General features: G+C 38.4%; 1 protein-coding gene across 1 annotated transcript; it reads left to right on the top strand.

The window, feature by feature from the left end:
- The first annotated feature begins 6,824 nt into the window (after positions 1–6,824).
- On the top strand, positions 6,825–26,702 carry LOC139170647 (methylsterol monooxygenase 1-like). Its single transcript, XM_070758139.1, has 5 exons — positions 6,825–7,079; positions 18,595–18,743; positions 19,333–19,459; positions 23,208–23,362; positions 26,387–26,702. Exons 1-5 carry the CDS (start codon positions 6,825–6,827, stop codon positions 26,592–26,594), a joined length of 894 nt encoding a protein of 297 aa, XP_070614240.1. The 3' UTR covers positions 26,595–26,702.
- The last annotated feature ends 1,165 nt before the right edge of the window (positions 26,703–27,867 follow it).

Raw genomic sequence — 27,867 nt, 5'->3', positions numbered from 1 at the left:
CTCCATGGCCTTCCGGACAGGGTGGTGTCGGACAGGGGGACCCAGTTCATGCTGTGGTTCTGGAAGGAACTCATGTTGGCCTTGCAGGTGCAGATCTACCTGGTGTCCACGCAGCACCCTCAGACTTATGATGGCACATAGAAGGTCATCGGCATTCTCCAGCAGTATCTGCAGTGCTTTGTGTCAGACTGACAGTCCGAATGGTCATTGTACCTCTCAGTGGCCGAGTTCGCGTTTAATAATTCTCAGCACACATCGACATAGACCACCCCCTTTCATGCCAATTATAGATATCATCCCCATTTCTTCCCGTTGACACTTTTGGATTCCCCAGTCCCAGCTGCGGAGGATTTCCTGCCTGAGCTACAGTCGGTGCACAAGATGGCTAAGAGATACCTCAACAAAGCCAAGGAGGACTATAAGAGGTATGCTGACCAGTCCCATCAGGGTGCCCCCCCATTGGCTGTCAGAGACCAGGGGTGGCTTTCCACAAAATACATCTTGTCTGAGTCACGCGTCGGAAGCTGGATTCATGGGTCCTTTCCCCGTCAAGCACATCATCAACCCTGTGGCCTACTGTTTGACCCTGTCTGTCTACCTGCGAATTCACCCAGTGTTCCATCACTCCCTCTTGGTTCCTGTTAGTCCTGCTTGCCCGCTTCATCCTGGTGTACCAGCCCCGCCTGTGCCTTGTGTTCGTGACCATTTGCCTGATGCCCCAATCCACGCCATCTGGGATTCACGATGGGTGGAGGATTCTTTCCAGTACTTGGTGCAATGGACCGAAGGGGGTCTGGATAATTGTACTTGGGTGGAAGCCCCCTTGATGGCATTGTGGTTGAATCTAGGCCAGCTCCTGTAGCTGGGGATTTTGATGTGGATCTGTGGGAGTCCTCTGTTTATAAAAGACCTGTGTGGTTGCCAACTGCCGCGGACAGTGAGGATGAAGCACTAGCAGAAGGAGGCAATGTGGGGAAAGAGTCAGACAGGGGAATGGCTGCAGCCAGCCCACCAGCTAGTCCCCCAGCTAGGGAGTCCTCAGACTCAGAAGGGGAAGATATCATGGATGACCCTATCTTGAATCCCCATGTGTGCAGGATCCTGGGACGAAGGGAACAGTTGCACAGGCGCCAAAATAGATAATGGAATGCAGCTGTTCAGGGGTTAATTACACTGCAGAAACTTTGATAAATACAGGAGAGTGGGAGTGCTTGGCCTGGGCATTTATTGTTGGCATATTTAGAAGAAGAAAGAGGATTGTGCAGCATGGGGCTGCTTTCTGTTTTCAGAACTTCTGTGAACTCTGACACACTTAAGCCAGGAAGGGCTGTGATGAATTGTCGTGTGAGAATCTGGATATATAGCTCCATAAATTACTCCTCTGTTTTGGCACACGCCTCTGCGTCACATGAACTGTGGGTGTGAGTAACTGTCACCTCTTGGGAGTTTCTTTGTGTTTCTACAAGCGTCTGAATATAAAAGAGATTGTCTGACTTTCCTTACTGTGTGTTTGAAAATCCTTCTGAACAGAATAAATGCCCACCTATCAAACACATGCCGGCCAAGTTTCGTGTTTTGCTACTGTTTTGCTGTGTTTGTCTGTGGTATGACCTTCCATTTTTTGCTGTTTCAATGGCTTGGATGAACTCTATGTTGCTGAATGCTGTCTCTTTCTCCTTTTCCCCATTCTTAAAAATCCTGGCTTGTAGTATGGTTAAAGAGTATCTAAAACAAATAGTAGCCACATTATATATGCTTTTATAAAAATCCGGTATAGATTAAAAATAAGTTTAAAATATAATATATATATATATATATATTTATGCCATTTTATGTTAAAATATGTTAAAAATAGAAAATGAGTTTTATATATATATATATATTAAAAAAAACCTAATTTGCTTTTGGAGGAGTTCTTTACAGCTGGTGCTGCCTGTCCTCCATATAAGCTGCCTCAGGATTCTGAGATTCCATGTAAGAGCAGGGTGGCGCAATGGTTAGAGTGCAGCACCGTAGACTACTTCAGCTAACTGATAGCTGTAGTTCAGCAGTTCAAATCTCCCTACCAGCTCAAAGTTGACTCACCCAGATTGTTGGGGGCAATATGCTGATTCTGTAAACCACTTAAAGAGGGCTGTAAAAGCACTATGAAGTGGTATACAAGTCTAAATGCTATTTTTATTTTAGTTCCAACCCCTTACCCCCATAGCCATTTAGAATTGGGCATGCTTAAAATGAAATGAAATTCTACCAATCATGGTTTCTATCATCAATGTTGCAATGCAATTTTAGATCTAGTCCCAGTCAACCTTGAGTCTTCGGAGGATTCAGGGCCAAATTAAACAACAAGCAGATTCTTTAGTTTTAAATTTTAATCCAAGTGTACAAAGTCATGTTGTGGAGTGGGCCAGTGTGAAATTACAGAAATGATACATTCCCAATACTGAAAGAAATAATAAATTATTTCAACTCTGATACATTCAAGTTACATAAAATTCAGTCTCTTTACTTTCAAATCTAAAGGCTGGGTACTTTACCTGTTGTCATAATTTGGTCTTTGTATTTATTTTTAGACCCATGCTTATACTTGTTCCTTGATTTTTTATTACTGAAGCTTCCAGAACCTTTGTATTTTTGGCTAGCAAAGGAATGTCATCAGCACAGCAGAGATTATTTGGCGAGGACAATTAATGCTCTCCTTTCCTCCTTTTGTATTTACCTCTGGGTTTGATTTGGCTTTTTGTTTTTTTTTGGCATCATTGTTATACAGTGGTACCTCTACATAAGAATGCCTCTACTTTTAAGAACTTTTCTAGATAAGAACCGGGCGTTCAAGATTTTTTTGCCTCTACTTAAGAACCATTTTCTACTTAGGAAAGTGAGCCCGGAAAAATTTCCCAGGAAATTTGAGAGCGTCACGAATGCCCAGCCAGTTTCCTGCCATTCACTCTTTAATCCCAGCCATCTGGGCTGCCAGCATAGTTCCCTCTAAGCTGAGCAGTGAGCAATCGCTCACTTAAAAATCATCATCAACTCAGAGTTTTCCAAACCTGCCCAGAAGCCGAGAGGGAAAGAGTGAGAGGGAAGGAGAGAGAGGGGAAGAGAGGAAGAGAGAGAAACAGATAGAAAAAAGAGAGGAAGGAAAAGAGAAAGAAGAAGAATGGGAGTAAGGAAGAGAGAAAGAAAATCAAAATCTAGTTTGAAACTAGCTCAACTATTTAAGTGGCATTTTGATATTGATAGAGTTGCCCTATTATGAGCTCACTGGTATAGACACACAGTATTTATTTATTTGTTTGTTTGTTTGTTTGTTTATTTATTTATTATTTCTGTGCTGCCCAGTCCCGAAGGGACTGCCGCTCAGACACTATACTTTTCCGCCCACCCCCCAAAAAAATTAGAGGGAACACTGGCTGCCAGAGGAGACTTTTGATGGCACTTAAGGAGGCTTTGGCAGTCCAGAGCGAACAAAACATTTTCCTTTCTCTGGGCGCTTGGACAGGGAATAAACCTCTGCAAGTGCCCAGAGAAAAGAAACGCTCCCTTCACTCTGGGCAGCCGAGGAGTCACCAAAGTGAAGGAAAGGCGCTGGCTACAAAGCGAGCAAGAGGAGAGGAGAGCCCTTCAGCATGGGAAGGAAGAGGCAGCAGGTCACAGCAGCAGCAGTGTATGGGAGGCAGCCCTGCGCCAGGTTTATTGGAGGCGTGTGCTCCTCCTCGCCGCCTCAGAGTCCCTCTTTTTTTTTTAAGCCTTAAAGTTTTGGATTTTTTTGATTTCCCTCACCTCACCTTCTTCTTTTGGCAGTGACTGTCCTCCTCCTCTTCTTCCTCCTCCTTCTCCCACCCAAATTCCGAGCTTTTATTTCTTTCCTAATGGGTTTGCATGCATTATTTGCTTTTACATTGATGCCTATGGGAAAAATTGCTTCTACTTAAGAATGTTTCTACTTAAGAACCTGGTAATGGAACAAATTAAGTTCTTAAGTAGGAAACATTGTGTTTTGTTTTTGTGCTGAAAACTGTAAAACATCCTGGGGTGTTGGGAATGAGATGGAATACAAATTTGAGACATCTCCCCCAGGCTTATATAGTATTATATATGGTATGCTTGTGTTATATGTTTTTTTAAAAAAATAGTCTTTTAGATATTTTTTTAAATATTAGATTTGTTTATTGTATACTGTTTTATTGTTGTTGTGAGCCGCCCCGAGTCTGCGGGGAGGGGCGGCATAAAATCTAATTAATAATAATAATAATAATAATAATAATAATAATAATAATAATTTAATACATTTCTATTGTTGTTGTAGTTCTTCCTCATTGCTGAATTGATGTTCATATAGGCTTCCCTCAGAAATTTTCCCACCTTCACTCTATTCCTTTCTCCGATAGTAATCCGCGATCTTCCTGTGTTGTCAAGCGAGCGCACTTCTGATCGTGACTACACCTCATGCTTTAGACAATCGGAGCACGTCAGCCTTCACAGCTGCGCTTGGAAGCGTCTTTTTAGCGCTCGCACTGAGGACGAAGTTGCTGGGGGTTTTTTCTCTCTCAGAGCTCTGCGGAGAAAGCTGCACCCGGTAAGTGAACCAGAGCCATCGCTTTAATGTGATTGCAGGGTTGTGTGGACCTGTGTTAATTATCTTTGAAGCATAATTAATCAATCTCATAATGTGGACCCGGAGGATGGAAATGCAGGAACAGGCACTTTTGAAGTGGTTAGTTGGTTAGTTAGTTAGTTGTGAAACATGTATAGGATATACATAACATGTATAAACATAATACAGTGGAACCCCGACATAAGAGCTGCTCTACTTACGAACAACTCGAGATAAGAGCTGGGAGGGGAGAGATATTTTTGTTCTACTTACAAGCCCAAATTCGAGATACGAGCGCCAAGGAGCTGTCTCCTGAAGCCGAACGCTAACTTCCGCGTTCGGCTTCAGGAGACAGCTGCAAAGCGGTGCGCGTGTTTTAAAAGGTTGCAGCCGGCCTGGGGGGCTCGGGGGGTGCTTGCAGCCGGCCTGGGGGGCTTGCCAGCACCCCCCCGAGCCCCCCAGGCCGGCTGCAACCTTTTAAAACACGCGCGCAGCTTCGCAGCTGTCTCCTGAAGCTGAACGCGGAAGTTAGCTCTTTTTCTTTCTCTCTTTTACCTTCCCTTCCTCTATTTCTTCTTTTCTTTCTCCTTCCCACCTTCTTTCCTCCCTCCCTCCCTTCACTCATTCCTCTCTTACTCTCCCCTTTCATAAGTTTCCTTGCTTCCTTCCTCTGTTCCTGTCCCTTCCCTCTTTCCTTCCTTCCTTCCCACCCTCCGTCCATTCATTCACCCATTCCTCTCTTGATCGCTTAAAGCCGGTCCCTGGTGCAAAAAGGGTTGGGGACCTCTGTCCTACAGGATTGGGTGGCAGAGAAGTTGAACATATGTAAATTTAAAAGTTTAAGAAAGTTTACAAGTTAAGTGAAAGAAACTTCATTATTCATTTATATGTACATGTACATTTCTTCATTAAAAACTTGTCTTTCTGCATAATTTAGACTAACTTTGTGAGTTTTTTGAGGGCTGGAACCAATTAAAATTATTTACATTAATTCCTATGGGGAAAAGTCGTTCGAGATAAGAGCTGCTCGACTTAAGAGCCCAGGTCCGGAACGAATTAAACTCGTATCTCGAGGTACCACTGTATAAGGAAAAAGTAATGATAAAAGAGGACAGGAGGGTAGGCATAGTGGTGCACTTATGCATGTCCTTTACAATGATTGCCTTTTAGTATGTTAGCATATTAAACACCACCAAAGAATGACAAATGCCCTCCGCATGTTTATTTGTGTGTGTTTTTCTTCTTCTCCCTTTTTTTAGTGTGTGTGTGTTTGCGAGAGAGGGGGTGGGATAGCATTTATTTGCAATGCATTTTCGTTTAAGTAATTTCTAACGCATCTCTATCAGAAACAAAAGGGTTTTTTTAATTAGGGAAGGAATATTTTTTTTCTTCAGATGAAGGTGATCATTGAAAGATACTTTCCCAACAGATGACAGACTTATTCATAATGGTTGCCTGTTATAGTAAAATAAAGAATAAAGTTGGTCCTGGACTTTTCTCCAAGGCACTGGCAGGCAGCCTGTCCCCCATGATATTTTCACAAAGCTCCAGGTCAGGGTTAATTAATGGCTAAAATTGTTTAGTGGAGATTCAAATCTGTGTTCCCCATTCCTTATCAAATATTTTAGATAAATATTAGTTATAGCAGTTAGCAATTAGAATTGCATCACAAAATTTCTGGAAAGCAACAGATAGAATAAGTCAGCTGTATTATATTATTTGATGCAAAATGCCTTTACTATTGATTATATTAAATAAATACGTAAATTAAAATAAACCTAGATAAACTCCGAGTCCTGAGGCAGCTAACTACTTTTATCATGGATTCATGTGAAGCCATCCTCACATTACATCCATCTGTATCCAAATCCACAATTACTCATCTAAAACTTCTTGGCTTCTACATGTGTGTGTTTCTATAGGCACCTGATACGAAACCATTCAAATCCATTGTTAAAATGCAAATCATATCCATGTGCTCACAATGGGGACAATTATAAATCTCATTCTTTGTGGAATTTTTACATGGGCTGTAGATGAAAGCACTCTCAAAACATACTTATCTGCAAACTTAACTTCCAGCAATCATAAATCTATGTGAGCTGGTTGAAGAGTTGTTATATAAAATAAAAATATTAATGTACTGCTGTTTAAGTCTTACACTTTCTCTCAATTTGACATTTTGCAGATTGACAGAAACTATCAGTGTTTGTGCGAGAACTGAACAATGACGAATAGCAATAATTCTGAGATACTGCATTCCGTCTATCTTGCTATAGAATACATCGACTCTTTGCTGCCTGAGAATCCACTACAGCAACCATTTAAAAATGCTTGGATCTATATGCTGGACAATTACACTAAATTCCAGATTGCAACTTTGGGTTCAGTTCTTGTTCATGAACTTCTCTATATTTTAATATGCTTACCTGGATTTCTATTTCAGTTTATACCTTACATGCAAAAATATAAAATACAGCAGGTAAGATGGAATTTTAATAGTGAAAACAGCCATGCTAAAACATTAGCAGGAGTTTGGTAGCACTTTGTTTAGCTAAGAATTGTTATTAAAAGGTATAAATGTTTACAATATGCAACTCACTTTATCATACGACAGTGGTACCTCTACCTACAAACGCCTCTACTTTAGAACTTTTCTAGATAAGAACTGGGTGTTCAAGATTTTTTTGTCTCTTCTCAAGAACCATTTTCCACTTACAAACCCAAGTATCTGAAACTGTAACTGGAAAAGGCGAGGAGAAGTCTCCGTGGAGCCTCTCTAGGAATCTCCTGGAAGGAAACAGGGCTGGAAAAGGCAGGGAAAAGCCTCCATGGGGCCTTTCTAGGAATCTGTGGTTTCCCCAGTCGCATGCATTATTTGCTTTTACATTGATTCCTATGGGAAAAATTGCTTCTTCTTACAAACTTTTCTACTTAAGAACCTGGTCACGAAATGAATTAAGTTCGTAAATAGAGATACCACTATAATGTAGGATTTAAATTGGGGTGGGAAGGGGGGGCAAAAAGGGCTGATTCTTACCCATTTTTAAAACAAAAATGGGGGCATTTTTTATCTTCCCCCAATTCCCCAGGAGCTCTCTGCAGGCTTCTAAGACACTTTCCAACCCCATTTTTGTGAAAAAAATGGAAAAAAAGCGGCCCATTCATTGCAAAAATGGGGACATTTTTGCCATCCCCCAGCACCGAGAAGCTCTCTGCAGGTTTCCCAGACCCTTTGTCAACACCATTTTTGTGAAAAATGGGCCCATTTTTCTCTAATTGGTCAGCTTCCATCCATTATTCCTTGTTTGACTTTCTGGTGCCTTGAAAAACAGCCTGACCCCCTCCTCTCTGTGACCTCCCCTCAAGTATTGAAGCACTGCTATCATGTCACCCCCTGATCCATCTCTTTGCCAGATTGGCCAAGCTCAGTTCCTTGAACTGCTCTTCGTATGTTTTATTTTCCAGACCCTTTATCATCTTGGTTGCTCTCTTCTGCATTTTCTCTAGAATTTCAGTGCCTTTTTTGTAGTGTGGTGAGCAAAACTGGATTCAGTACTCTGGGTGAGGTCTTACCAAGGCTTTATAGAGTGGTACTAGTACATCTCTGGTTCTTGATTGTATCCCAATATTTATGCAGCTCAGGACTGTGTTGGCCTTTTTGGCTGCTGCTGCTGCACACTGCTGGCTAATATTTAGTTGGCTGCCTACCAAGACTCCAAGATCCCTCTCGCAGTCGCTGCTGTTGAATGTGGTTTCACCCACTTTGTATGTGTATTTTTGTTTCTTCTTACCTTGTTGTAGGATTTACTTTTCTCTGTGTTGAATTTAATTTTATTGGTTTGGGCCCAGTGTTCAAGTCTGTCAAGGTCCCTCTGGATTCTGAGTGTGTCCTTTGGGTTGTTTGCTATTCCTGCCAGCTTGGTATCATCTGCAGACTTGATTAGTTCTCCTGCTATTCCCCATCTAGGTCATTTATGAAAATATTAATATGAGCCTTGGACTGCTTACTTCTCTCCAAGTGGACTTAGAGCCATTAAAGACTACTCACTGGGTATGGTTGGTTAGTCAGTTGTTAATCCATCTGGTTGTGTAGCTGTCTATTTCTGTTTTGCTTTTTTCTAGCTTATGAAGAAGTAGGTTGTGGTCTACTTTGTCAAATGCTTTACTAAAGTTCAGGTATATTATGTCCACTGCATTATGCTGGTCTAATTTTGTGACAGTGTTGAAGAATGAAATGAGGTTAGTTTGTCCTGATTTGCTCTTAACAAATCTGTGTTGGGTGTTGGTTATTACTTGGTTTGTTTCTAGATGATGGGATATCTGCTTTATAATTATTTTTTCCAATATTTTACCAGGTATTAATGTTTGGCTGATTGGTCTGTAGTTTTCTGGGTCTGCTTTTTAACATTTTTTGTAGATGGGAATCACGTCAGCTCTTATCCAGTCATTGGGTAGTTCCCCTGTGTTTTGGAAGGTGTGGTGCAGTGGTTCTGCAATGATATCTGCTAGCTCATTTAGGACTCTGGTATGGTGCTTTGTATTCATTAAGTTCAAACAGGTGATTTCTTACTGTATTTTTGCTTAAATTGAGTCTTGTTTCGAGTCTGTTTTTTATATTTGTGTTGCTGAGTAGTTCAGCTGCATTCTCCCTTTGTGTGAAGAGTGATGCAAAGAATGTGTTAAGTAGCTCCGCTATGTCTCTGACTACATTTAGGATTTAAATTGGAGTGAGGGAGAATAAAAGGAGAGAAAAGATTGTTATACAGATGCAAAATATATATAAAATCAATTAGAATTTAAGATTACATATAATTACATTTGTAGTGTGTTAAAAACGTTTGTGGTTGTTGTGATTTTCTGTGATTGCCTGAAACCTTTGGATGTGTGTGACACAGAAACCCCTCACTCAAAATAGTCACTTTGAGGACCGCCATAGAGCGTCCTGGGAGGTTAAAGTGATCTGATACTACTTTGTTTGTGAGGTGTCCTAATGTCAAATATGTGTCCATTGGTTCTTTTGCAAAAAAAATGGTATCAAATCTCAGTTCTGTCTGGTAGTTTTGAAAGAAATGAATAAAAAGGACATGAAACTCTGATCATTAAATTCAATTCAATTCACCTATTCGGATATGATTTGGCTATTCTTAATTACAAAGATCTATTCAAAGATATGCATGAGATGCAACAAATGCTAAGCTTCAGTAATTACACTCAACAAATCGTGAAAATATAAGTTAAAAATATCATGAGAACAAAGAGCTTTTTGGTCAGGCTTGGAACTAGTTACTGTTGGAAAACATGTTATTAATGTGTCTGAAAATTATTTGATGGAAGAAGACTAAAGACTTTGAAATTCATGAAATATCATGAAATTATGGGCAGTCCTTTAACTGGCTGCTAAATAAATAGTTGTTGCCTACAGAAAACTTTATTTGAAGCAGAGCTTTAACTCAATTTATAAATTATACTAGTTCATTTATAACTTATACAGTATAATGTGTGAAATATTGTTGAATACTCACTAATATTGGTATTGATTAAAGTACATCAGAAGAAATCCAACCTGAAATTATTAACCGACATCTCACTGCAAGACAAACAAAATCAAAATTAAAAATATTCAGAGAATACTTCTCTAATTTTAAAAAACAACAACAGATGGTTCATATTCAAATCAATGCATATTTTGCAGTGTATTATTTGAACTCAAGCAGCTTACTTTGCTGCAGTCCTATGATCCATGCTTACAGAGAAAAGACATGTTAGTTATGTTTGCAAGTAAACTTGCCTAAGATTGTATTCTTAATTAAGAGAATCACTATGAATGGGCAGTAATTTTCCTATCTCAGCAATTAGAATAAACACAGGCATATGGGTAGGCAAGGACAAAATTGTGTGACCTCAATGGTTTACATGTATCATACCATTGCAACAGAAATACAAATGTCGAGAACATGTTACGATATGGTTTATGTTGGCATAATTGTAGTTGGCATGAGACCTTATGCTGAAGATGTAATCAGTTCGTTATGTTAACTATTTATTTATTTGTCAATCAAGTATAGGATAGTAGTTTATATAAATATCACATAGAAAGTAATGATAATGACAATGTAATGACAATGCTCAGATAGGGAAAAAGGATTATCTTGATTAATGAATTAATTTAAAAAAAAACGTATTTCTTTAAAAAAAAAGAAAGTAATGATAAAAGAAAACAATAGGACAGTAGGACAGGGATGGTAGGCACAATGGTGCACTTATGCATGCCCCTTACAGACCTCTTGGAAAAGGGGAGAGCTCTGGGGGCTTCCGGTTTGGTGGAGATCGCGGCGGGACGTGTCTGGCAGGGCTCTGCCAGGCGATCCCTTCTACCCCCTCCGAAGGTCGCATCTGCGATCGGATCGGGCCCGGATGGCCCGATCCATGAACAGGGGGCTCTCCTCTGCCCGAGGACCCATCGCCAGGACTCCGGAGGCAGCGGTTCGCCCCGCAGCTTCGGAGACGGGAGAACCGCTCCTCTTTGCCTAAGAGGACCGGCCAGCGCTTTCTCCCCTCACTCAGCGGGAAGAACAAAAATCTAAGAAGTGAAAGTACAAAATATCTACATTGAAAAAGAATATAGCAGAGAAAGGACCTAAGGTAAAAATTTCCATTGTGTTTCGTGTTTAAAACCAGAAGATCGTGAAAGTTTTAAGTAAAAGTCTTTTTTTCTTCAGGGCGAAAGTGAAAGTTTTTCCCTGTTTAAACTCATCCGCAAATAACAGCCGGACCTAATTTTTTTTACTTTTACTTTTCCATCTTGAACGTGAACTTTGGAACCTATAAAATAATTTTCTGACTTTATGGTTTAACAAAACAGCTTAAATCTGACATGACTATTTAGAAAATTTTAACTGCTAAAGGAAATTCCTAGTGATGATCAGAATTTGTTGTTGATAGACTCTTAAAATCATAATGTTCTGGGCTTAATTTTTGAAGCGGAGGAACACAGTCTTGCTGCCTTTTTTTCTTTCCTGTTGCTCTTTTTCACAACATGAAATAACTTAATAACTATGAACTAAATGGAATCTAGAAGAGATTGAAATCACTTCTTTTTTGGATTACTTATTGCTGGATTAACCTATTTGGATTACTTGCTGAGCCTTTTGGATTATTTGCTGACACCTTTTGGATTATTTGTTGAGAATTCTTTTGTTTAACATCTGCCCTGCTGCACGGAAATTAACTTGACTCCATCTTGGGATCTGTTTCTTTGTTCCTGCCTTGAATTTGGAAAATAAACTGACTTCATTTTGAATACAAGCAAGCCTTGGATTTGTCTTACTCCTTGAATCTTGAATTGAAATCAAATATAACTTCACCCTCTGAGACTTGGATCTCCATCTCTACTTTCTAGCAAAATTACAGGATTTATAAGAAGAACTTAAGTATACAATATTGTTATTGTGTCTTTGAATAATTATTTGCTTTCTTCTTGATTTTCCTTTGACTTTCTTTCCTACTCTTGGGTATTTTTATTATTAGAAGAAATTTAGTTTGAACTATATGCATTGTTAATAACCCTTGGGTTCCTGCTCTATTTTAAATAGTTGAATTAAAATATTACCCTCCTTCTTTTCCTTTTTGAACAACTCTTTTCACTTTATTTTTTTTCCCCTTCTCCTTTTCCTTCCCTCCTCCCAAAGTTTCCCCTCCAATGCTTTTCCTTTTGTTTTCTACATATAGTTGATATTCCTTCCCTTCTTTTATTTCTTGCCTCTCTTTTACTTGAAAAGGTTAATACCTGTTCTTTTTTCCTGTGGCATTAAATAATAATATTTTTTTTCCTTCTTTTTTGAATTCTGTTATTAATTGAATTGCTATTGAATTGGTATAGTTATATTATAAGGGAATTTCTCTTTTTAACAAAATACACTGAACAGATTTGGAATTTATAGTAATTTTTTTTCTTTTTCACTATATATAAATTGAAACTAATTTTAAAATTTGAAATAGTGGATTCTAATTTGATAATGTCCCATACCTCAACCCTTGTTAAAACAGCAAAAAAACAAACTACACCAACTACCCTCTCTCCACAAGTGTCACCGCATTCTTCTCCCTCGCACCAGGTGTTAACCATGTCTACCAAAGATAAAGACAAAGACAAAACAATGCAGTCCAACCTTGCAACTATACACGAGACTTTGAATACTTTGAAGGACTTCATGGTTAAATCACAAGAAGACGCCACTCAACAAAGAGAGGCCATAAAGGAGGAGGCAACGCAACAAAGAGAAGCCATAAAGGAGGAGGCAACACAACAAAGAGAAGCCATAAAAGCTGACTTGGCAGAATTTAAAGTGGAGATGGCCCAAATGAAAGCTGATATGGGCGAGATGAAAGACCAGATAAAGCAGATCCAACAAACACTCCAAGAAAGTGATGACCGAGTTAAAAAAGTTGAAGAGCAATCTGATAAAAATGAGAAAAGAATGGACTATCTTGAAGGGAGAGCTGATGAAAGATACAGAAGATATGATGAATCTATCATCCAGCTGGAGATGCAACGAGCTTCGTATGGACTTCGATTTCAGAATATAAAAGAGGAAAAAGATGAAGACTTAAAAATGACTATGGCGGAAATTATTGGAGCTATACTTCAAGAGGACCCTATAGCCTTACTGAAATAAATCGATGAAGTATACAGAATCTCGAATAGCTATATCCGTCGACACAACCTCCCAAGAGAGATACATATTAAGTTTACAAGAAAGGCGTTGCGAGATGAGATACTTCATTATTCAAGAAACTCCCCGCCCCAACGACATGGAGTAGAAATAAAGATACTAAAACAAGTTCCAAGAAGTGTCAGAGAAAACAGAAGAGATTATCACTTTTTAACTAAAATTTTGATCAAAGAAAATATCACTTACCGTTGGCTTATTCCACAAGGACTTTCTCTGACATGGCGTTCTACAAGGTACAAATTGGAAAACGTAGAACAAGCCATGTACTTTCTCGAAAAGAGTGGCATTGGCCACTCCGATCACGCAAGTAAGCAACAAGTGGCCCAACTACAACCAGCTCAACAGCAACCAGGGGGAAAATTACCAACTCAGCAAGAAGAAGATCTGGGGGCTACTGCTCAAGTAATAGAGCAGGACCAAGGTCCTAGAAGAGTTCAACCTCAGCGAGAAACCAAAAAACCCATTAAATGACAACAAATAAAGACTTAAAAATCTTTTCCGTAAATGTCAATGGACTTAACGAACCAAGAAAAAGGAAGCAATTTTTTTCTAAAATTAGAAATCAAAATGTTCAGATTGCAATACTACAAGAAGTTCATATTAAAAAAGATAACCAAAAATTACTGTTGAATCCCAAAATTGGAAAAATGTACGCTGCATTAGCAGACCAAAAAAAAAGAGGTGTAGTGATGTATGTTAAGAATTCTATAAATTCCAAACAAATATATAAGGATAAAGAGGGTAGGATACTGATTGTACAAGTTGATATTGAACCTAGACCTCTAGTGGTTGTTTCTATTTATGCTCCCAATGAAGATCAAATGACATTTTATAAAAATTTACACCAAATAATAATAGACTTAGCTATCGACAATGTATTGATAATAGGTGACTTCAATGCTATCGCGAATAGACAATTAGACCATTCAGGAGGGGGAGGTAATAAAAAAAGGGGAAAAGGTAAAAAAACAAGAAGGAATTTGCTACCTAGTACTTTTCAAAAAATGAAAGCGGAATTATTACTAAGTGACATTTGGAGGGAAAGACACCCTCACAAAAGGCAATTTACCTTCTACTCCAACCCTCACAAAATTTGGACGAGAATTGACATGTTATGGGCACCAAAAACGGTGGCAGAACAAATAAGAGAGGTCGAGATAGACGTTAATACATGGGCTGATCACAACCCAATAGTGGTCTATATGACGATGAATAATAAACAGAACAACTGGTGGATGAATAGGTATATATTAAATGATAAGAAATATAAGGATTGGATTGAAAAGGAATTAAAAATATTTTTTGAAATTAATAAAACATCAGACACTACTCCACAGAATTTATGGGACACAGTCAAAGCGTATATAAGAGGCTTAACAATATCTTATACAGCAAAACATAATAAGGAAAAGAAATTAGAGTACTTACAATTAACAAATGAACTAAAACAATTAGAATCCTTATCGCAGCAACACATTAAGAACAGAGATCTAAAGACAGAAATAAATGTAATTAAACATAAAATTAGAGTTATAGAACAAAACCAACTAACTGAAAAGATCAAAAGAGCAAAGCAACAATATTTTGAACACGCAAATAAACCCGGCAGATGGCTAGCGTATAAACTTAGAAAACAGAGTCAATCAAAATTAATCCAAAAATTAGAAGATAAAGACGGTATAATAAAATATGATACAGAAGGTAAGGCAGACATTGTGTATAATTTTTATAAAGAGTTATATGCTAAAGATCATGTTATTGAAGATGAAGTTTTTAACTATCTGAAGGCTTCAAATTTACCACAAATAACAGAAGACCAACAGGCCACCATGGATGGACCAATAACAATGGAGGAACTCCTAATAACAATTAAAAAACAGAAAAGCAATAAGGCCACAGGCCCAGATGCCATACCTGCAGAATGGTACAAGATAGACAATGAAACAATAAGAAACCATATGTTAGAAACCTTTAATTTATGTAGACTTGAGGGAAAAATCCCTAAATCTTGGTCAGAATCACTGACAACCTTAATACATAAACAGGGTACAGAACCAGAAAAAATTAAAAACTATAGGCCTATATCATTATTAAATGTAGACTATAAGATTTTTATTGCCATCTATGCAGAGAGACTCAAAAGAGTTATAAATGGAATAATACACCAAGACCAAAATGGGTTTCTTCCAGGGAGACAAATTAAAAATAATATTAGAACTGTAATAAATATACTAGAGTACTATGAACAACACCCAGACAAGACGGCATCTTTAATGTTTCTAGATGCTCAAAAGGCCTTCGACAACGTTAATTGGATATTTATAAAAATGCAATTAAATAAAATGAGATTTGGTCCAAAATTTGTTAACCTAATAGATACCATATATTCAAAACAAACAACGAATATAATACTGAATAACAGTCAATTACCAACACTTGACATAAACAAGGGAGTTCGCCAAGGATGTCCTATATCACCATTGTTATTTATCATGACTCTTGAAACTTTATTAATTAAAATAAGAGCGGACCCTAAAATAAAAGGTTTAACCGTAGGAGATGAAACCTATAAACTCCAGGCCTTTGCAGATGATCTAATGTTTATAATTGAAGAACCGACTACAACAGTTCCTACTTTACTACAAACCATTGAACAATATGGAAACGTAGCAGGTTTAAAGATAAATAAAAGCAAAACACATTACTTGACCAAAAATATGAATAAAACACTAGAAACTAAATTAGAAAGTATTTCTGGAATAAAGACTGCAAAAAAGGTAAAATATTTAGGAATAAATTTAACAGCGAAAACAATAACATTAAAAAATGATAATTATATGAAATTACTAGCAGAAATTAAAAAAGACTTAGCAATGTGGAATAATTTGAAAATATCTTTTTTAGGAAGAATTGCAACAATTAAGATGAATATTTTACCCAAGGTTTTATTTCTTTTTCAGGTAATACCAATAAACCCAGGGGGAATCTTTTTAAAAACTTTAACAAACTTAGTTAAAAAATTTATATGGCAAGGCAAAAAAGCAAGGATAAAAATGAATTGCTTAGAAGATATTAAAGAAAGAGGAGGATTTGGCCTTCCAAATTGGAAACTATATTATCAGGCCGCTGCATTAACATGGCTTAGAGATTGGATAATCTTAGATAATAAAAGAACACTTGACCTAGAAGGACATGATTTAATGCTTGGATGGCATGCATTTTTATGGTATGATAAGGACAAAAACCATTCATATTTTAAAAGGCATACATTAAGGAAATACTTATTAGAAGTATGGAAAGACATAAAGAAAAATCATTTTTTAAGTATTCCAGATTGGCTAGCTCCTTTAGAAGCAATAACACATCCAAAGTCTATAAAGGACAAGAAAATAACTCATAGATTTAAAGAACTATTAAATGATCAGATGAAGCTTAAATCTAGAATTGAACTACAAGAAGAAGGGATAATAATAGATTGGTGGCACTACGCCCAGATCCGATCTAGATATCAGAAGGATAAAACTCTTTACATTTTTAATAAAAGTAAGAATCCTTTAACTACTTTAATTACCACTAATTCAACAAAAATGATAGGGAAAATATATAAATTACTTATCGCTCATAAAAACATAGAGTTGACTTTAAAAGATACTATGATAAGATGGTGTAGAAATATTGGTAAGGAAATAGATATAGATACATGGGAGAAAGTGTGGATTAATAATTGGAAAATGACTAAATCAGTTTCCCTAAAAGAAAATCAAATTAAAATGTTTTATAGATGGCATCTCCCACCAAATAGGATAGCAAAAATGTTTCCCAAAACATCCCCAATATGCTGGAAATGTAAGAAGGATATAGGAACTTATTATCATCAATGGTGGACATGTGGCAAAGCAAAAACATATTGGAACATGATTGAAAAAATATTAAAAGAAATAATAAAGCAAGATATAGATAATACCCCGGAATTTTACTTACTAGGTGTTACAAATCAGACCTACAAGAAAGAAATTTTTTATTTAATTATACACATATTAACTGCGGCTAGAATAATATATGCGCAAAATTGGAAAGGGGAGGAAATCCCCAAGGAAGAAGAGGTCATAGCTAAAATATTAGATTGCGCTGAAATGGACATGATGACAAGAAGATTAAACGATCAAGAGGATACTAAATTTTATGAAACATGGAACAATGTTTATAAATGGATAGATAAGAAAAAATAAGATATATCTTTAGTTGGTTTTTTTTTTTGTATTAGTTTTTACCTAGGTGATAACAATATTAATATTAGTTTAAAAGGACTTTTTGACGATTATGATATAGTAGTGTATGTATAAGTATAAGCAACATACCAAGATCTTCGATGTATAATAGTTGAATTTAGTTTTATTGTTTGGATTGAAGGTTTGACACTATTTTACTATAGTAATTAGGATTATATTAAAGGTATTTTTTGGTAATTATGTTATACTAACCCTACTTAACACCCACATTAAGATTTGTAAAACTTTAACTCAAATTTATTAACTTTTTTTTCTATAATAGTTAACATATATTTAATTATGTATTCTTTTTCTACATTTGAATGTATACTTTCATAAGAAGCGGGGGAAATACACCCCCACTTTATGTTTATTGTTTGTATGTATTTGTTTGTTTTTATGAAAAATAATAAAAAAAATTGATAAAAAAAAAAAGAAAAAAGAAAAGGGGAGAGCTCTAAGGTTAATGATTTTGAGGTTTTGGGAAGAAACAACAGAATCAGGTAGTGATCACTCTATTGCTGAAGCCATATTTTCTGCAGTTTAGTTTGGAATGGTTCAAATTTAGTTTGAATCTATTACGTGCTTGCATGTTGTTGTGGTTGAAGGTGAAGTAGTCATTAACAGGAAGGACATTTTGGTATATGATTTTGTGAAATATGGTTAGATCAGTTTGGAGGCGACCTAGTTGTAAATTGTCTAATTTCAGTATTTCAAATCTGGTGGGGGTAAGATGTTTTGTTGCGGAAGGAGAAGGGAAGGACTCTTCTTGTGAAATATTTCTGGACACACTCAATTGCATTGTCTGATATGTAATGCGGGTTCCATACAGGTGAGCTGTATTCTAGAATTGGTCTTACAAGTGTTTTGTAAATTTTGGGTAGCAGTTTGATGTTACCAGAGAAGAAGCTACGTAAGATTTGATTGACAACTCTTAATGCTTTTTTGGCAATGTTGTTACAGTTATGTTTTCATTTATTTGCTTCTGTTATAGGATAAACCAGAAACATGGACAGGACAATGGAAATGTTTCAAACAACTTATGCTCAATCAAATTTTTATTCTTCTGCTTCTCATATGTGGTACCTATTATTATACAGAATATTTTAATATTCCTTACGACTGGGAAAGGATGCCAAGATGGTAAAGAATATTCAATTATTTTTCATTATTTGTTTGTTAAAAATGCATACTTCCACACATGAAAAATATTGGTATTATGCTGATAAAGAACTATGTTTGGGAGAAATTTCTAGAAGTTTGACCAAAACCGTTTCTGAATCTATAGTTCAGTAATTTCAAATTTGTCAAAAATGACAAGAGAGTGAAACCTTAATATAATAGACTAGTTACAGGAAGGCAGTATCTGTTATTACTAATTAATTAATTAAATGGTTAAGTAATTAATTAATTAAGTGGTTACTCTCGCTACATTCTGCAAATATTATTGTTTATTTATTCTACAAGACTAATACAAATATAATAAATAATACCTAGCTATCTTTATTCAAAATAAAAGTTGAAGCACAAAAGTTATTTTATTTTAAATATAATATAAACTGCGTCATATATAACTATCTTTCTCAAACAATAATTTATTTTGCTGTGCTTGTTGCTCCAAGAGGGAAAAATGTTTTATTAAAGTTTATGCATATGATATGTCAGGTTTCTAGCATTGGTCATTGGATAGATTGCCCAAATATATATCTCAAAAGCTAATTTTCTTTTAAAGGTTTGTGATAGTTGCTCGGTGTATAGCATGTGCTGTGATTGAAGATACCTGCCATTATTTCCTGCATCGACTACTTAATCATAAGAGAATATATGGATACATACACAAAATACATCATGAATTTCCTGTATGTAATTTCTTATGTTTTTGGTTTACATGGTTAAATTGTATATACACTTACCAATAAGAACATTCCATGCAACTCACTAGAACCTGTTTGGGTATATGATTGCAGCCTTAAAATTTGATGTAGTGGACATGTATTAATTATTATTTTTAGAAATGGGGAGAAGGAACCAACAGGATTACTATTTATGTATATGATTTCTTTACTGTTCTATTTTATGAGGCCAGAAAGATTTACAAGAGATGAAGAGTTTTAAACATTGCAGTAAACACAACAATATTTTTTGTAAAACACTTGTGCATTTATCAGTTTTATTTGAATAATTAATTTCTGTTTCTAAAATAAGAGATTAATTTTAAGCAACCTCTTTAGCATTATCTTTTAAGAATGTTGAGGAAAACTTCACTGAATACATAAGTTTATTGATCTATAGCAATGATGGCGAACATACAGCACGGGTGCCACAGGTGGCAAGTGGAGCCATATCTGCTGGCACGTGAGTCGTTGCCCTAGCTCAGCTCCAACATGCATGTGTGTGCCAACCAGCTGTTTTTGGCTCATACAGAGGCCCTGGGAGGGCATTTTTGGTTTCCAGAGAGCCTCTGGGAGGATGGGGGAGGACATTTTTACCCTTCCCCGGCTCCAGGGAAGCCCAAAGGAGGGCGAAACACGAGCCTACTGGGCCCACCAGAAGTTGGGTCTCCATTAGTGCTTTAATAGATGTTTGGAACGAGATAAGAAAAAAATCACTTTTTAGTCATGCCAAAATTGATTTCACCGATAGAAGCTATTTCATACCCAAATCTGCTAAAAGAAAGTAAAATATGGAAATATAGAGACCTACTGGATAATCAACTAAAATTGAAAACAAAACAAGAACTGCATGAGATAGGCGTCGACATCGATTGGTGGCAGTATGCCCAGATTAATTCTAGAAACCAAAAAGATGTCAGAACTTTTATTTTTAAAAAGACAATAACATACTTGGGAAAGTATTAATTCAAAATCAAGGGAAATTAATTGCGAAGCTATATAAATATTTAATAAACTATAAAATGATAGGTTGGATACTGAAAGACAACATGATCAGTTGGTGTAAAAATTTTGGAAAAGAAATAAATTTAGATACATGGAAAAAGGTATGGGTATACAATTGGAAAATAACTAAATCAATTTCCTTTAAAGAAAATCAAATTAAGATGTTTTATAGATGGCACCTTCCACCATATAGGATTTCAAAGATGTTCCCAAATACCTCTCCTATTTGTTGGAAATGTAAAAAAGAAATTGGTACATATTTTCACATATGGTGGACCTGCCCCAAAGCTAAAATCTATTGGAATAAGGTAGAAAAATGTTTAAAGGAAATAATGAATAAGGAGATTAAAAAGACCCCGGAATTCTTCCTACTAGGCATCACTGATACCAAATACAAAAGAGAAATATATTATTTAATAATTCATATATTAGTAGCGGCAAGAATTACATTTGCACAAAAAGGGAAAGAAAAGGAAATTCCAAAAGACAAAGATGTTTTTAAGAAAATCATGGAATGTGCAGAATTGGATATGATGACGAGACGGTTAAATAATCAAATGGAAACAGAGTTTTATAAAACTTGGGAGAAAGTATATAATTGGTGGAATGTGAAAAAGGACTACAGTGATCCCCCGATCATTGCGAGGGTTCCGTTCCAGGACCCCCCGCAACGAGCGGGTTTTCGCGAAGTAGCGCTGCGGAAGTAAAAACACCATCTGCGCATGCGCAGATGGTGTTTTTACTTCCCAGCAGCGAGGAGCCGAAGATTGGGGTTTCCCCGCCGCCCACGCAAACTCCTCGCTGCTGCCACGCCCGCCGCGCGGCTTCCCAACTGAAAGGGAAAGCCCCCCCAGGCCGGCTCCGATCGTTTTAAAACAGGCGCGCCGCTTCTCCGCTGACTCCTGGCGAACTTCCCTGCTTTAGGAGTCAGTGGAGAAGCGGCGCGCCTGTTTTAAAAGAGCGGAGCCGGCCTGGGGGGGCTTTCCAGCAACCCCCGAGCCCGGGTTGGGGGCTCGGGGGTTGCTGGAAAGCCCCCCCAGGCTGGCTCCGCTCTTTTAAAACAGGCGCGCCGCTTCTCCGCTGACTCCTAAAGCGGGGAAGTTCGCCAGGAGTCAGCGGAGAAGCGGCATGCCTGTTTTAAAACGATCGGAGCCGACCTGGGGGGGTTTTCCAGCAACCCCCGAGCCCCCAACCCGGGCTCGGGGGTTGCTGGAAAGCCCCCCCAGGCCGGCTCCGCTCTTTTAAAACAGGCGCGCCGCTTCTCCGCTGACTCCTAAAGCGGGGAAGTTCACCAGGAGTCAGCGGAGAAGCGGCGCGCCTGTTTTAAAAGATCGGAGCCGGCCTGGGGGGGCTTTCCAGCAACCCCCGAGCCCCCAACCCGGGCGAAGGGCAGGCGAGCCGGGCGAAGGGCAGGCGAGCCGGGCGAATGGCGGGCGAGCCGGGCGAATGGCGGGCGAACGGCGGGTGGCCGGGCGAATGGCGAACGGCGGGCAAGCGGCGAACGGCGGGCGAACGGCGAACGGCGGGCGAACGGCGGGTGGCCGGGCGAAGGGCGGGCGAGCGGCGAAGGGCGGGTGGCCGGGCGAAGGGCGGGCGAGCGGCGAGCGGCGGGTGGCCGGGCGAACGGCGGGCGAGCGGGTGCTATGGGGGCTTCGCCCTCCCGCCAGCAAGAGGGGGAAGACCCAGGGAAGCCGCCCAGCAGCTGATCTTCCCGGCGCCATCTACGCATGCGTGCCCATAGAAAAAAAGGGCGCGCATGCGCAGATGGTGTTTTTTACTTCCGGGTTGCAAAATCGCAAGTTAGCCCGTTCGCAATGATCGGGAACGCAATAACCGGGGGATCACTGTATTAACAATATACATATAAATTTTTTTAAAGAAAATTTAAATTTATTAAATTGAATAAATGACATCTTGAAATTTTATGGATAAGTTTTTAATCTTAGTAATTGATTTCAATTATCTTAACCACAATGTTATAACACAAACGTTGAAGTAGATATTATATTATAGTAGTATATTAAGAAATTTTATGGATAGGTTTTTAGATTTATTAATTGATTTTAATTATCTTAATCACAATGTTAAAATGGAAATACTGAAGTAGATGTTATATTATAGTAGTATATTAAGAATTATCTTTCTGTATTGATCTGTATTATAATTAGCTTTCTTTTTTGTATTAGTAAGACTTCTATGCTTAGTGGAGCAATGGTAGCTCCTTTAAATGTTAAATGTTGTGTCTTGTTTGTCTGAAAGAAAAATCAATTTTAAAAAAAGAAGTTGGGCCTCATAAGGCCTTCGGGCGGGTGGGGAAAGCTGTTTTTGCCTTCCCCAGGCATTGAATTATGGATGTGGGCACTCACACGTGTGATAGTGCACGCGTGCACTCTTTCGGCACCAGAGGAAAAAAAGGTTCATCATCACTGATCTATAGAATCTTATTTGTGTGTCTTTAAATCATACAGTATCCAAGTTATATAGCACCTATTATTTTAAGGAGCTGTCTGCAGTTAGCAGTAGCAAATACTCTTACATTTAGAAATGTATTCAATCGATTCAGTATTACATTTCCTAAAAATGTGTGAATTCAAGATGAGCACATGAAGGAAGAACATCTTCTGAAACAGTCATTACTGAAGCATAGATATGAAATTTTTCTTCAGTATGGATACAGATGCACAACTCTTTTCTATATACTTTTCTTCAGGCACCATTTGGGATGCAAGGTCAATGTGTACATCCTTTAGAAACCCTAATCCTTGGGTCTGGATTCTTCATTGGAATAATTGTCTTGTGTAATCACCTGGTTTTGCTATTGGCATGGTTAGTTTGTCGTTTGATAGAGCTCATTGATGTTCACAGGTAAATCGTCTGTTATTTATTTATAATTCTCTGTGTTCAGATTTAGAATTTTAAAATAACTTCAAATCAGTAACTTCTCCATGACAAACTTCTAAATTCTTCAGATATTGTATGGCCAAAAAACAGTTTTCACTAATTAAATAGAATATTGAACAGATGAAAAAAAAAACCTGAAATGAAGAATAAGAAAACCAAAGAATCGCTGATCAAGAAATATCATCTAAAAGCAAGGATTAAGAAAAAGTTAAAGAAACACTGGAAATAATAATAATTATAAATATCAAATAACAGCTATAGCCAAGTAGTTCAGCAAATATAAAGCTCAAATTGCACACTATAGAATCTCCAATTTCAGTCAAATCAGAAACATAGAAGTCTGACGGCAGAAAAAGACCTCATGGTCCATCTAGTCTGCCCTTATACTATTTTCTGTATTTTATCTTAGGATGGATATATGTTTATCCCAGGCATGTTTAAATGTTTATACAATCCATCAATGGAATGACATCAATGCTTGGACTTCCGGGGCAGCACCATGATGATGCAGAGCTAGGAAAGTGATCGCTGGACTTTGGTCAACATTCTTTGCCTTTGATGTCGAGCTTCTGACATAGCAGAACTCTGAAGGGGAGAGTGTAAGAATGGAGAACATTGTATGACAGTAGGTGGAGGAGCAAACACTCACTGCAATAGATGAATACCATGTAATTGGGCGGAGAAGAGACCGAAAAGCTAACAATTGACCCCAAGCCTCAAATGGTGGATTGGATAGTACCTGGAGATACCAGAATCAAAAGACTGTGGCAAAAGAAAGCAAAGATAGTACCAATAGTAATAGGCCTCTTGGGCGCAATCCCAAAAACATCTGGAGCACCATGGTTGACATGACCAAACTAATGAATTGCAAAAGACAAATTTAGTTTAGAACAGCTTACACTCTTTGGGGAGGCACTGTTCTTCAGTGGTTCTCCTCCTACCTCTCCGGTCGGTCGCAGTCGGTGTTAGTGGGGGGTCAGAGGTCGACCTCTAGGTTTCTCCCTTGTGGGGTGCCTCAGGGGTCGGTCCTCTCCCCCCTGCTATTTAACATCTACATGAAACCGCTGGGTGAGATCATCCAAGGGCATGGGGTGAGGTATCATCAATATGCCGATGATACCCAGTTATACATCTCCACCCCATGTCCAGTCAACGAAGCAGCGGAAGTGATGTGCCGGTGCCTGGAGGCTGTTGGGGCCTGGATGGGTGTCAACAAACTCAAACTTAATCCAGACAAGACGGAGTGGCTGTGGGTCTTGCCTCCCAAGGACAATTCCATCTGTCCGTCCATCACCCTGGGGGGAGAAACATTGACCCCCTCAGAGAGGGTTCGCAACTTGGGCGTCCTCCTCGATCCACAGCTCACATTAGAGAAACATCTTTCAGCTGTGGCGAGGGGGGCGTTTGCCCAGGTTCGCCTGGTGCATCAGTTGCGACCCTATTTGGACCGGGAGTCACTGCTCACAGTCACTCATGCCCTTATCACCTCGAGGCTCGACTACTGTAACGCTCTCTACATGGGGCTACCTTTGAAAAGTGTTCGGAAACTTCAGGTCGTGCAGAATGCAGCTGCGAGAGCAATCATGGGCTTTCCCAAATATGCCCATGTTACACCAACACTCCGCAGTCTGCATTGGTTGCCGATCAGTTTCCGGTCAGAATTCAAAGTGTTGGTTATGACCTATAAAGCCCTTCATGGCACCGGACCAGATTATCTCAGGAACCGCCTTCTGCCGCACGAATCCCAGCGGCCAGTTAGGTCCCACAGAGTGGGTCTTCTCCGGGTCCCGTCAACGAAACAATGCCACTTGGCGGGACCCAGGAGAAGAGCCTTCTCTGTGGCGGCCCCGACCCTCTGGAACCAACTCCCCCCAGAGATTAGAATTGCCCCTACCCTCCTTGCCTTTCGTAAGCTACTCAAAACCCACCTCTGCCGCCAGGCATGGGGGAATTAAGACCTCTTCTCCCCCTAGGCTGATACAACTGTATGTATGGTATGTTTGTACGTATGTTGGTTTTATACATTAGGGGGTTTTAAGTTAGTTTTTAGTATTGGATTTTTACTGTATATTGTTTATGACTGTTGTTAGCCGCCCCGAGTTTTCGGAGAGGGGCGGCATATAAATCCAATAAATGAAATGAAATGAAATGAATGAAATGTTATCTTTTAACACCATCAAACATCATCTGCCTATCCCAGATCCTTGAGAAGGACTCAATAGGCAGATTAATTGGGCAGACTAAATAGGCAGATAAAAATATCAATCTAAACAACAGGATGACTGTGTGGTGTAATAATGATATATGCCACTGACTCTCAGCAAATCTAGGCAGTTTACAAATTGTTAAAAATAAATTTAAAACAAAAACAGCAAAGAAAACAGAGTTAACAAACATGGATGAGAACAAAGAAAAAGGGGCTTGAGTTACACTCACCAAAGGCCTGGGCAAAGATTTTAACATCCCTTCAAAACATCAGTTGGCTGGGCCAATCAGATCTTGTGAGGAACCACATTCGAGAGGGCAGTTGTTGGTACAGTTGAAAGGCATTCTTCTGTGGTGTTTAGAGATGTTATTGTTTAATCAATGGGACTCAAAGTGTCCAATCCTGCCAGATCAGATTGGCTGACAGATACTATAGGAGAAAATGAAAAATAGGAAAAACTCATGCTTGACTACGTTGTGTATGTTTAGGGAATAATCACCATGTGGAAACTTGTCTTAGTATGTTACTTATTTCTTCCCAGATTTGAAATTTTTATTTTATTTTTCTGCAAGTTGTATTAACAGTCTGAATAAACAGAATCTCTCTCTCCCTCCCTCCCTCCCTCTCTATCTATCTCTATCTCTCTATCTATCTATGTATGTCTTATTTCCAAATAGATACAGGATCCAATTTCAAACCTTTAGCACTAACAAATTATTCATCAAATGTGAGAAATGGCTTCATATTATTAAAATGTGCATTCCATTTTTTTTTGCTTTCAGTGGCTATGATATTCCTCTGAATCCTTTACATTTGCTGCCCTTTTATGCTGGGTCTCGCTTTAATGACTTTCATCATATGAACTTCACTGGAAATTACGCATCAACCTTTACATGGTGGGATAAACTCTTCGGAACTGATTCACAATACAATTCTTACCAAGAGAAAATGAAGAAACAGAAAAGCACAGTGGAAAAGAAGATGGAATAAATTTCCTATTTGCAAACTGTTTGGAGCACCAAAGAGAGAAATGGCCTCTTATTTTTGCTTAAAAGTAGAAAACTAGAGAAATATTGCAATTCAAAGCAAAATGCTTTTTTAACAAAAAAATCAAGCTTAGGTTTACAGCAGTAAAAACATTAATTGGTGCATTTTCCAAATGATTGTGCTTTTTTATCCTATAGATATGTCAAACAAATGCCGTACATATATTAAAGAAAATGTTAAACATGACCAAATGATTGAAATTATGTAAACCAAAAGATAAACATTAAAATGAAAATAAGAGTGGTTTTTTTGCATTAATGTGAATCCTAAAGTTTAGAAAACATTTCTAAAACAGGGCATAAATAGGATAGAACAGTTATATGAGAATGATGGAAGAGTTAATAGAAGTCGAATAGAATGATGGCTGGGGCAACAGAGATGGTTACAGATCCAACGCAGGCAGACGGGTGTGTAATCCAAGGATTAACCAAAGTGAACTTCAAATAGATGTACAAGAGATGAAGAATATAGTGGAGAATTAAGGAAAATCAAGAATACAAGGGTTAGGAAGAGGGTGGGGTCTCGTGACTGCAGCATCTGGATATTTCAGCATCGGGATATTTCCCTCTCTCCTGGGAAATGTCTCCAAGTCCCATTGCCCGGGGGTTCTGGTCCTTTTGGATCAGACTGGATCTCTCCTGCAGGGAGAGTGATGCTTGGGACGCTGCCAGGGGCCTGGCAGGGGCTGGCATGCCCCACTGGGCGAACTGGCTTGTCTCACATCGGCTGTGGTGAAGCTGGACAGGCAGCCGTGCCTGTTCCGACACAGCTGCAGAGACTATCCAATGCCAGGAGGATAGCCGAATGATTCCATCTGGAAAGAGAATTGAAAGACTTACTTGCAGAGGGGAAGCAGAGATTTCTGTCTATGATGGTAAGCGGAGAATGCCTGAATGGGATTTTAGACCTTTGTTTCTCGCTTGGTTGCTTGATGGGGTTAAAATGGCTTGAGATTGAAGAAGGCAGCTAATTGTGCAACGTGGCATTTCAGCAAAAGCTTCTAAAATAGCTAAATTGCCCATCATTTGAATTATTTTCAACTACCTAATTGGTTCTTGATGAAATTCGCCTTTGGGAATTTGAAATTTTTAACTTTTATTTTGGAATCCTTATCTTTCCTTTCCTCTATAAACAAAGAACATCATAAGACAGGAAGTATGAAACAGGAAGCTACATTAAAAGACTCATTTAAAGCTATTCATAGAAGAGCTACATA

Source organism: Erythrolamprus reginae, chromosome 7, assembly GCF_031021105.1.
Source record: "Erythrolamprus reginae isolate rEryReg1 chromosome 7, rEryReg1.hap1, whole genome shotgun sequence".
Classification (NCBI taxonomy): domain Eukaryota; kingdom Metazoa; phylum Chordata; class Lepidosauria; order Squamata; family Dipsadidae; genus Erythrolamprus; species Erythrolamprus reginae.
The sequence above is the reverse complement of the archived record's forward strand: the minus strand, read 5'-3'. Positions and strand labels throughout refer to the sequence as shown.